The following is a 12,281-nucleotide window of genomic DNA, read 5'->3' as shown; positions in this document are numbered from 1 at the left end:
ATTGGCATTGGGCATTGTAAGGGGGTTGTGGTGGGTACAACCCGCCCTGGGTGTCCTCCCTGGGGGGGGGGTGACATCGCCACACACCCCCTGGGATGCTCGCCTTGCCCCCAAGGGCAGCTAGCCCCGCCCCAAGGTGCACAGCATGTGTGCCGCTCTGGACGCCAGAGCAGCTAGCTCCGCCTCTGCATTTAGGGACCTATTTCTTCATTTATTTATTTTACCATATATTTATATTGTGGTGATAATGGTGGTGCTGTGATGCACCAATGTCTCAGATCATTTCTGGAAATGGGCATCTAACTCTTGGAATCACTCTACATGCGCTGCATGGTTCAATGGATGTGGGCTCCCATTGGATCACACTTCTGACAAGGCCCTTAAACAGTCCTCATAGCTGGTTACCCATGATGTATATAAGGGTATCCCGGCATTCTTCCCAAGTTCAGTGCCCTGCTGAAAGGGCAAGAAGCTGCTTCTGAAAAGGTAATCATTTTCTGGGAGTGACTATAATCTTCCCAAGCCTCTCTCTGGGCAGTACACAGACCACAGACGTCTGTTCCCTCAGATCTCCGCTGAGACAGGAATTGTGCCAAACTCTGGAACAACAGAGTGCTGAGAAAACTCACTGCGGTTTCCTGATCTCTTTGGCTTCAGGAGGCCTTTCCTGTTGTTGTTCAATGTTTCCCAATGGCTTGTTTTTTCAAAATAAATAAATGGCCGCCTGTTCTCAGACAGGACTTTCCAGCAGGGGTCATCATAAACTAAAGCAAAGGAGCAGCTCTAGATTAGCTTGAGCAGCCAAGAGCAGAATGCAGAAGGGCCTTTGCATTCTCATGACAAGTCAGTGGTACCAGCTACTCTGAAATCAGCCCCAGCAAATCCAGTGGGGTTTACTTTGTAGTTAGCAGGCTTACTAATTCAGGACTGGGTGTAAGTCATTTAAACCACCAGTCTTCTCTAGACCGTGTTCAACTGAGTCACCCTGGAGACATGGAAGGGCCCCATATAAATTTCTGTTTTTCTGATCTCAGATAAGCTTTTCAAATCCTTCACCAAAATTCCTAAAATGACATATACTTCCTGCATGCCCAAGGATTGCTTAATTGCAAAGGAAATTAGAGGGCAGGATTTATAGCCCTTTATTGCTTATTTTGTGAAGATTGTGCTTATCATTCTATTTGCTACTGACATTTGTCTAATTAAGATCATGAGTTGCCTCATAGTCCACAAGCTGCTTTGGGTCATTTTCAAATAGGTATCTAAAGTGTGTGACATAGACCGACCACAGTGGAGATTACTATACTTTGGAGCTAATTTTCCAACAATACACTATCAACCTTTTCGTAACTTGATTGAAGTAATCACAATTGTCTGCAATGGCAATAGAAATGCTACTGGGAATTTCACCCCCAAGGAAAACCTGTTTGATGATGCACATCTGCTATTTATTGACCAATGGTGTGGGGTGGACATCACACTGTATATAGGGCTTAGTTTGTCCATTCATTTTATGGGCTCACTTCTTTTGATTTGTGCAGCAAGTTGATGAAGTGTTTTTGTACTAAAACTGGTAAAACGTAGGTCTTGGTCTTCGACTGTAAGGGCCCGTTCACATACCCAGCAGGGATGGTGGCAGTGGTGGATCCTCCAAGTTTCCCTATTTTCCAGGGACATCCCTGATTTAGAGAAGCCGTCCCAGTTTCTGATTTCATCCCAAAACATCCTGCTTTTCCTTAGGATGTCCCTATTTTCATTGGAGAAATGTTGGAGGGTATGGAGTTATCCGAACCCTGAGCCATCTGAGGGCAATCCTGTATAGGGAAGGTTTTTTAAACATTTAATGTTTTATTATGTTTTTATATATGTTGGAAGTTGGCCAGAGTGGCTGGGGCAACCCAGTAAGATGTGTGGGGTATAAATAGTAAAATTATCTTTATGGCATAGGATGTCCCTATTTTCATTGGAGAAATGTTGGAGGGTATGCAGTTGCAGGCAAAACCTTGACTTCCAGCCCATGCTGGTTTGTCCTAAGCATCTACCACCACACACATGTTGAAGATGCTGCCACTCAGATAGACATGAGAGAATCAGTTTGTTCTTGGTCTGTTTCACTTTCTTATGCATCCCCCCCATAAGTCTGTTCTGTCTAGTTTCTGCATTAATCTTTTTGGGTTTTTTTAAAAAAGGAAATCTGCACAAACAAATCCCATTTAAATGTCTTTCCCCTTCAAACATGCATTTTAAAACATATTTTGATTGGGGAACGGGACTGAGCCAAGAGGAACAACTTGGGTAGCGTGAAAGCCAATGAATATCTATGTTTCTGTCCATACATTCGGTTCAGAAGATACTGATTGCATTGGAATTTGCAAAAAGCAAATTGCTTAGGAGTCCGTCTGCTTAACCACAAATGTGCCTTTGGGGTGTACCTCCTAAAAGCCAAAGTGCTTATGTGGCAGCTAAAAAGGCAAGGAAGGTGAGAGTGTGTTAGTTCAGCAACTGAAGGGAAGAGGATGCAGTTGTTTTATTAAAGCCCAACGCAGACACTCTTCTTTCCAGGTTTCTCCAGAGGAACTGCTTAAGCAGCCTTAAACATTAGCTGGTAAAGCAATGGCGGTGATAAGTTAGAAAGAACATCAGAGAGTGTATAGGAATATCTAAGCAGTTCCAACTTTAGCTGTGCAAGTAATAATTTCTTGACTAGAAACACAATAAATCAGCTTGTCCCCAGCAGCTTGAAGCCAAGGGCAGCCTTGGCTACCCCTCTCCCTTTCTCTATTGATGTCACCTGGTGCCCCCCAAATGCTTCAATTGAAGGGCTGATTGAAGTTGTAGGCCCAAACATCTGGAGGGCACCAGGTTGGGAAAGGCTGGTCTAGACCTTATGGACAGATGAACAAATCACTGGGTCTGGATGTCACCCGCCCAAGAGTTCTGCTAATATCAGCCTCCATCCCTGAGAAATGGAAAATGGCCCACTTAATGCCAAATTTGAAAAAAAGAGACAAATTATCCGCATTTAATGCCACTTCAGCCTGTGGCAAATTTAGGTTGACCTGGGGAGGATGGGTAGACTGAAGGACCTCCCTTTGGGGCAGGAGGTATGGCACAGCTTTGAACAAGATGCTTTGTAGTCCTGTCTACGATGCGGCACTTGAAACTCTCCATTCTCCATGTGTCATTGTGGGTTTTTGCAAAGAGGCACGACTGCTTGCTTTCCTGAAAAGCTCGGCCTTTCATGTTGCATTTGCTTATTAAAGCTCACACTTCAGAGTGTCTAAGGAAATCTGAGTCAACCAAACCTTTGACTGTTAGCATCTTTAAAGTATCGGATAGCTGCATGTATGCAGGTAATAGACTTGCAAATATATTTTACAATCTGTTCTACTGGATTTGCAGACAATTCTCATTCATGGCACAACATCGTCTTTGATCTGAAAGCATCAGTTGCTGGATACAGCTAGCAGGAGCACACATGTTGGCATAAACCATTCCCTAGCTATTCATTTTAATCATCACACAGATCAACAGGATTTAGTGCAACAAGCCAAACATATATTCCTGATATTCTATTAATCATCTATTATTTTGTGTATGTCTTAGATGTAGGCAGGACTGATAAATAATGAACTGAAGCGTCTAAAATGCTTCAGCCCAATCAGTTAAATAGCATGCCTTTTGTTTTTTGAAAGGGGATGTTCTGTAATAACATTTGAGGTGGATTTAGCTGTTCTGCTTTGAGAGTTTGATGAAGATGAGAGTAGCCCTCTTCAGCTGCTATACTCCTTATTCTGGAATCTGCACTGTATGTGAGCACAGCCTTATGATGCAGGTTCTCCCCTTAACATCAGCACATGCAGCTTAAATGTTTGGGAGGAAGGAGGGAGCTTCCACATCCGCAGGCTCCTCACAGTCTAGATCAGGGGTCAGCAAACTTTTTCAGCAGGGGGCTGGTCCATTGTCCCTCAGACCTTGTGGGGGGCCGGACTATATATATATATTTTGGGGGGTGAATTAACGAATTCCTATGCCCCACAAATAACCCAGAGATGCATTTTAAATAAAAGGACACATTCTACTCCTGTGAAAGCACACTGATTCCTGGACCGTCTGCGGGCCGGATTTAGAAGGCAATTGGGCCAGATCCGGGCCCCGGGCCTTAGTTTGTCTACCCATGTTCTAGATCCTTGAGCAACTGGGCTTACGAATCTTATGGAAGTCTATACATGCAAAGGTTCCGTCTCTTGCTTCCTCTGTAAAGGTCAATGCCAGGGGAAAGGGGGACTTGTGTGTTCTCCATAACCATAAGCTTAATGCCTGAAGAGAGCATGCTGTGCCAAGAGGTATCCATGTTCCCCATATCTACTTGTGTCCACTAGGGAGCAGTACCATAATGAAACAATCATTCTAAGCAGAGAACAAATATTGGTTACAGCTTGTGGTTTGCTTGGGAGTGAAACTAACTAACCACGAGCTCAGGTTCACAAGTAATGCAAACCATAGCTTAACTCTTAGTAGTGTGGCAGCTCCAGGAGCAAGGGAAGAGCTAAGCCTTGCTTCATTTACTGTGCAACAGCCCACTTTCACGGTAAGCCAGTTTGATCTAGCATTGCATGTGAGGAAAGCCACTGAGTAAATGCTATAGGGGAATGTCCAAAATCTGCTCAGTGTCAAATCAAATCAACATTCAGGGCCTGAGAATTGAAGTGTTTTTGGACACCCACAAAATGCATCTGGGTTTGTCTGCACCCACATTCATATGATAGCAATCATGTTGACACATATTGCAGCATATATAACTATCTATCTAAGGTGGATTAAATTTTAATAGATAAATGTATTTATTTTTGTTATTTCCACTTGTTTTATGTTTTATTAATTTGTTTTAATTTTTAATTATTATTATTATTTTTAAAAAAACATAAACTGTTTCCTTTTATGCTGCCTCTCTCGATATGCAGTTGAAAAATCAGAGAGACCCTGCAATTTTGTTGAGAGTGGGTTATAGCATTCTGGTTTGGGCAAGTGGGGATCAGTCTAGATTTCTATTACAAATCACAGCATTGAATAATACCCTCTAACTTCCTCTTGTACTCGGCTTTGCCCAATCACTTCATGAGAATATTTTCTAATTCCAGAAACAGACAAGCATGGAAATACTGTATAATTATATAGCAGACTGTCTGGCAGGTGGGATGGTAAAACACCTCAAAGCGATTATGTGTTAATTCCACTCACTCAACTGGTTTTTGAGTGGGGTGTGCCCGGGTGTTTCTCACTTCAGGACAGGAGTGTGAAAACATCACCATTTCATGCCTTTAGGCAGCCTTGAATTGCTGGTTTGTTTCAGTTGACAAATAGATAATGTCCCTCCATTTCTCAGGGTGTGACTTGTTGCAATAGGTTTCAAGGGCCAGTTATGCAAATAGAGGCACCTTAAGCCATATAAAATTCAAGGAAATTTTCTGACATTTTTTCTGGAGGTGATTTGTCTTCTGGAGCTATATCAGCACAAAAGCCTATTGTTAGCCTCACCGAATTAGCCCTTATCATAGATTGTTGACTTAGATGGGACCAAGGAGATAGAAGCATAGAATCTTTGAGTTGGAACGGACTCTAAGAATCACCTAGTTCTAGTCCAACCCCCTGCAGTGCAGCAATGTGGAGCTGCTCCTAGCGGGGATCAAACCTGCAACCTTTTAGTCCAGTTCCATGTATGATCTGCAATACAGGATGCAACAACTCAGTGAAAAAAGGGCCTTGTCTACCCCACCTGCTGTGGGTCTGTTGTCAAACAGCATTTGCTGTTAGGAAGATTCTCCTAACGTTTAGCTGAAATCTGCTTCTGCCCCATAGATTCCAGACCTATCCTCTGGAGTTTGCCTCCAAAGAATGGCCAGCACCTTCAGCGTGAGAGCCTTTGATGCTTTTATTCCCTTATTCTGTGTCAAACTGGAGGAGATCAAAAGGCCCTGTCCGTGTTGCCCAAGGAATGGCCATTAGGGAAGTCTTGCTTGCTACTTACATTGGCAATGGTGGAGACAAAGAGCATGATGACTGTGGCAATGTGGACCACAAAAATACCAGCCAGTAGTACCAACATCTTGGCTCCTCACAGCAAGGGTCTCTCCAATGCAGAGAAGTCTACTGGGGAGAAAACAGACAGACAGCAGCATATGAAACCCGGTGCTGAATCAAAAGAACATTGTTTTTTAAAAAATCACTGTGTATCTTCAATAAATGAAAGGCACTTGTCTTAAACCCATGGCAGTGACAAAATCAACACCTTGGTTCTGCAAATGCGAGCAAATCCTCTTTTTAATTACCCTGAAATGCTTTTGAGGCACTGTAAGTACTGCAACTCGTTTTTCAGGAAATTAAAAGCCGGTTTGTGGAGAAACGAGGGATGTGTAGAAAATTAGATTGAATGCGTTTACAGCTTCAAAGAAAGTTTATAGGTATGAGAATTTTAAAAAGAAAAGATACACTTTTGAAATTACATGTTACCCCACCCTCCTTCTAATGTGCTCAGAGTAGCTACATGGTGTTCTCCCCCCATTTTATTCACACCACAAGATCCTGCTCCACCATGATCTCCTGGAACTTCATATCTCAGCTTTGTGCTCCAAGCAAAAGGGTAAATGCCAGAGTCAAGAAGAGAATTTTGCTTGTCACATCCCTCAAAACATCCTTAAGCACATCACATGTGTAGATGTGACGTGGAGATGCCAAGATTGGATCTCCCAACATAATTTTCTTATTCTAAATGCATACAAGAGAAGGGGCAGTTTGGATCAGGGGTTATCCTGGCCCTAACACAATCTCATCATCACCCAACATCGCTACTTGCTATCAGCCATGGAAAGGAAAATATACAGGCAACCATGTTGTGCCTGCATGTTTTCCCTTCTGCAACCAATTAATTCAAGGGAGTGGCCTATCCTTGTATTACATCAGGACATCCAGTTATGGGCCTCCCATGTCTCATCCAGTTTGTTCTACCATTTGGCTATGTGTTGTTTATTTGTTAATTTGTTTGTTTCAGATTTGTGTCTTGCCTTTCCCAACAAATGGTGCTCCAAACAGCTCACAGAAACAAGATGCACTTCAAAATACATGATAACAAATGAAAAACATTCATAAAAGGTAGGTAAAGCACATCAGTTAAAGCAAAACTGATAAAAAAACCAAGTTCAATTGCAACATATTTACAATGGCCATAAAAACCTATGAGTTCAAAGGCCCATATGAATAAAAACATTTTTGCCTGCTGACAGAAGGTCATCAGAGAAGGAATGATATGGGCCTCCCTTGGCATGGCGTCACAGAACCTGGGAGCAGTAACCAAGAAGGCCCTCTCTTGAACTGCTCCAGAACATACCTCTTCTGAAAATCTTAAAACCTGATCAGGCTTATATGGAAGAAAATTGCATTTCAAGTAACTCAATCCTAAGACTTATGGATTGCTTTATTGGTCATAGCTCACCCTCAGAATCATTATGGGAATCACATGCTCCCTATCACATGCTCTGGTCAATAGTCTGGCCATATCTCTGCAAAAGTCTCCTCGCCACTGCTGAATCTGGACATCCAGGACCAAATCCAGACAAGCATCCAAATGGCAAACCTGAGACTTCAGGGGGAGGTTGAGCTGGGCTGCTGAATGCCTCCAAATACCAGGAGGTGATGTGGGATTCAGTAGATTGCGGTATAACAAGGGACTGGATTTGTCTGATAGTGGGCCTGCTAAACAGTTTCTTGAAAAACCTAAGACCATACAATCTTCTGGTATCTCAGTCCTCTGTCTGTAAAATGGAAATATTAAGAGTTTGCTATTCTGTAGCTATGCTGTGAGTAAAATGATATATGTCAGTCAGAGACTGCAGTGACATGCAGCAAGGGCATGGAATTTCTCCTGTGCAAAGCATCATTGAATATAGCAGGAACTTTGCAAGAGCACAGTCATGCTGTGCCACTTTCCTGGGGGATTTCAGTAAAATGGACTCTGATAATGGCAGCAGCAGTGAGTCATAGGAAACATGAACATTGCCATGATCTGACACTGAGAGATGCGGGGGGAGGGATGTGTTGGATTAGGGTTTTTCTTCCTAATGAAACAGCTGATTCATTGACAAGTCTCGTGCTTTCACCTAGTAACAACTTCCATTTTTGACTGCTAGCTTTTCTTGAATTGTATAACCAAGTGCCTGTTTATAGAGTACCGTAACTGCGTTTTTGGACACCAAGTCCAATTCTCCCTCTTGCACGGTGATTTGGTACAGTCCAGGAGAAGGATAGCCACTTGATTCTGTTGCTTGCATAAGCTGGCCCTAAGTTGCCAGGGTTGTGGCTGGCATCGCCCTCAGTTGTGTGCTAGATGCAGTTCACACACCATGGCATTTAGGAAGGCTTGTTGTTGGGAGGGAGGGATCAATGAGATTACTGTAGTGGTTCCTGCAGAAGAACAAGTCATGCTTTGAAACATGGGACCCACCCAATCCTTTCTAATACAGTGACCTTGCCTCAGTACATTTCTGAAGAAAGCCACCATTTATTTGCAATTAAGTTGGTTCATTTTCCCATTCTTTCCTGTCTCTGTAACAAGCTCTGATTAACCGAGGGATTTCTCAGTGGGGCCGACTATTTTTGTTTGGGGGAAAAAACCTTTAATGTCTTCTTAGTCACTCATCGTTGCTGAGAAATAGAAGCAGCTGCTGAGCTTTTCATGAGAAACCATTGATAGCCCTTCTCAGAATTCCTTTTTACTAAAGGACGCCTAATTTGGTTCTCCTTGTGCCTCTTATACCTGAGCTAATTCTTTAGCCCTAAATATTCCCTCCACCTCACCCCAAAGAAGTAGGTCATACTGGTTTCTGAATAGCTTTTCACCTGCATCACTGAAAGTGGCAACACTGATGTAGGACATCACATCAACAGGCAGAGGGTTGCCATATTAATTCCTATTATGTCCAGGGCCCTTGGGTACCCTTTGTGGGATCACTGCCACTGGAGCTCAAGCCACCTCCTATCAGGAGCAATTTCTGCATGCAATGCATTAGTGTCCTAAGATCATAGGAATAGCCCAGCTGAATCAGCCCAGAGGTCTATTTAGCTGACCATTCTGTTAACACAGTGGCCAACCGGATTCCCAACAGAAGCCCCAGACAGACACGCTCAGTCTAAGAAAAGGCTATCAGTATCTTCTATTTCACTGGAACCTGCTTGCCCACTCCAGATGTTAAGATTTCTCAACACCTCAGGGTACATTGTCCAAGTGCCACCATTAGGACAATGGTGATGCTCCCACACCAAGTCCCTTCACAACCTGTTAGTGAGTCTGCAAACAAAATTGAAGTAGATGGACCCATAGCCTTGCTTGCTATAAAGGCAGCTTCCTTCTGCAAATCACTCGGTGATCTGACAGTAGATGCTGATCTGCCCACCTCCTGGTCTAACTCATTGGTGAGATCCAAGCAAGGTTGTCTGCCAGCAGTGCAATCTGATGCATTTCTAGTCTGAAGGAAGCAGTCCCATGATTCCAATGGGACTCATTCCTTGGTAAGTGTGTATAAGACTGCAGCCTACGTCAGTGCAGAGTTCTCAGGGTTTATTGGATTCATCCAGGGGCATGGTCCAGCAGCCAGTTATCAGGAAGAAATGCAGTGGGAGATTAGAAAGGGGGGAGTGGAGACAATATAATAGCACAGCTTCCCTGTAATGATGCATTCCACGGACGTCTTAACCACAGGGCTCTGCAGAGTCACATGTGTTACTCATTTATTCTACCTCCCCCTCTCCCTCCTCTCCATCTAATTGCAGTCTTGTGTGCGAGAGAGACAGCAGCTTTTTAAAATTATTGGGTCTTTCTTGGAACAAAATGGTACTGTTTCCCTCCATTTTTACCAGGCCTGTCAAACTTTACTAGCTCCTTACCACTTATCCCGCACCAGGATCAACAAATAGCCAGCACAAATGCTCAGAATTAACCAAATTAGTTGCACACAGGTCCGGGCAGGGAGGCATTTCTTCTTTCGATTCTGTCTCAGAGCATTTCTTCCGTGATCACAAGGAAGGTCCCGCTGAATCTGACCAAAGGCACAGCTAATCCAGCATTCTGCGCCTCACAGTGGACAGCCAGATTCCTACGAGAAGCCTTGGGAAGCCTTCGAGCAAGACAGGAGCATGGCAGCGCTCTCCTTCTTGTGATTCCCAGCAATTTGTATTAAAAGATACTGGTTCTGACCCAGGAGCACAGAGCCACCAGGATTAGCAGCCACTGGTAGCCTGATCTTCCATGCATTTGTCAAAGTCCTTCTTAAAGCTGTCCAAGATGAAACATTTCCTGGTGTGCACAAGCCTCGCCCTTTCCTGCTGCCTCTTACCCCTCTAGGGCCTCATCCTTGCTTCCACTTTGCCTTTAGCTTTCCACTTCACTTTTATTCTCTCTGCAAGGAAGCCTTCCAGACAAAAACCTCTGCATTCCCTGCAAGGCTTTGCAATAAGAAGTGGACTTGTGGTGACGGTGAGAGAATCTTTCTCCCCATAAAATCTCACTACAGGGGCATCCTTGTATTGTCAATCAGTCAGCCATAGCTAAGAGCGTCCCTCTGATCGCACACAGAGTCCTTGGGTGCTTCCAGAGGGGTGTTTTTCAATGGGATCAATGTGCCACATGCATGTGTGCTTTTGGAAGCATCCATGCAACATTGTTGTCATCAGCATTTCCTCCTCATTTAACCCAGATTTACCTTTCGCACGAGAAATCAGAAAAGTTTAAAAAAGCCACTTATTGCCAACAACTCTTTTGCAATATCTGAATGATCCATTTACAGTATTAAGCCCCCATAAGATTCCATGAGCACCCCTCGTCTCAGGCAATTTCATGGTTTGCTGCTGTTTGCTGGATATCCAGCATCACTTCTTATCTAGAAAGTATAGCGATAGTCCACATGCGAAAGTGGTTTCTTCTTGGCAAGAAATTTCCTGATTTGCTTAATGGATGGATCTGCTGTTCTTCGACACCTACATTTAAATTATTCACACACCCACACCCAATTTGTGTTTGTTTGCTTATAGTTGGTTGTTTCCTAATAAACAGCTTACCACACCAAAGTGCTTCTTTTCTGTTTTTGCCTGGAAATTCAAGGGTTTTGATGTCTTGACTGATTGCTGCTTTACCATGCTCAGGTAATCCTGATAGAGGATGAATCAGAGAGAGTGTAATGAGTTTTCTCTGAGTTGAAGGCTGCCTCTGTCTGCTGCCTTCTAAGAACTCTCAGCACCTTTAACAAACTACAGTTCCCAGGATTCTTTGGGAGAAGCCATCACTTTTTAAAGTGGCATGACACACACGTAAGCAGGACAGTGCTAACTGAAAGACAGAGTTTGGGCATTTCATTTGTGTTGGGATGGTGTGAAGGGGGCGTGGGAGAAGCCCTGGAAATGTCAGGACCAGATTTCAATCTAGTAAATGCTTGCTAAAGATCAACTGCACCTGCAGTGAGGTGGGAGGAAATATGCACACAACGCACCGCACATGCCTGCGATATTTTATTGTGGCCTCACCCTGCTGCAAGAAACAAACACTTTGCATGCCTCTGAGCAAACAAGAAGTCACCCTGACTCCTGCTCTTCTGTCAAGCGAGAAGATCAGCGTCTGTAGCTCCGGCCTGGAATGCAGAAAAGGTGAGGCCCCCCCGTCACAATATCGCTTGGGACAATGAACTCATTCATGTTATGCAGGATGTCAGGCTAGAAGATTGCAGTCAAGGGTCAGAGGAGAACGCTTGCATTTAGATCCTCTATCAGATGAAGGGCTGCCGGAGAGGAATGCAGATTCGTACGGTGGTTGACCAAACTCATGTCCTTAAACCTCACTCATGGGAAAGGTACAAAGCTGCCTTATACCAAGGCGGACTTTTTGTTGATCTGACCCAGTGCTGCCCACTCTGACAGGCAGCAGCTCTCTGAGGTCTCATTCAGGACTCTTTCCTATCTTCTACCTCTATTGTCAGAGGCAGAATGACATTGAATACCAGTTGCTGGAAATGGCTGGAGGAGAGTGCTCTTGGACTCAGGTCCTGTTTGCAGGATCTTCCTATAAGCATCTGGTTGGCCACTGTAAGAACAGGATGCTGGGCTAGATGGTCCACTGGCCTGATCCAACAGGGATGTTTTTATGTACTTAAAACCTCCTCATTTAGAAATGTGGAGCCTGTGACTCTCCAGGTGTGCGTGGACTACAACTCCCACCATCAAGCAACTTCAAGAATAGCAGT

The 12,281-nt window shown here is 43.9% G+C and overlaps 1 protein-coding gene and 1 long non-coding RNA gene across 3 annotated transcripts in view; one reads left to right on the top strand and one right to left on the bottom strand.

The window, feature by feature from the left end:
- Positions 1-12,281, top strand: part of LOC128422193 (uncharacterized) — a 56,837-nt gene that overhangs the window by 30,309 nt on the left and 14,247 nt on the right. Inside the window, exon 2 of the long non-coding RNA XR_008332447.1 lies at positions 7,049-7,149. This is a non-coding gene — a long non-coding RNA (uncharacterized LOC128422193). The remainder of the gene's footprint in view (positions 1-7,048; positions 7,150-12,281) is intronic.
- The window catches only part of EMP1 (epithelial membrane protein 1), a 30,268-nt gene that overhangs the window by 4,010 nt on the left and 13,977 nt on the right, over positions 1-12,281 (bottom strand). Inside the window, exon 2 of one of the 2 annotated variants that reach the window (XM_053405896.1) lies at positions 6,029-6,147. In XM_053405896.1, the coding sequence (XP_053261871.1) occupies positions 6,029-6,106 (78 nt within the window). In that variant the 5' untranslated portion in view covers positions 6,107-6,147. Of the gene's footprint in view, positions 1-6,028; positions 6,151-12,281 lie in introns of both variants that reach the window. The other variant, XM_053405895.1, reaches the window with a different exon arrangement.

Source organism: Podarcis raffonei, chromosome 10, assembly GCF_027172205.1.
Source record: "Podarcis raffonei isolate rPodRaf1 chromosome 10, rPodRaf1.pri, whole genome shotgun sequence".
In the NCBI taxonomy this organism is placed as follows: domain Eukaryota; kingdom Metazoa; phylum Chordata; class Lepidosauria; order Squamata; family Lacertidae; genus Podarcis; species Podarcis raffonei.
This window is presented reverse-complemented; position numbering and strand designations above follow the sequence as displayed.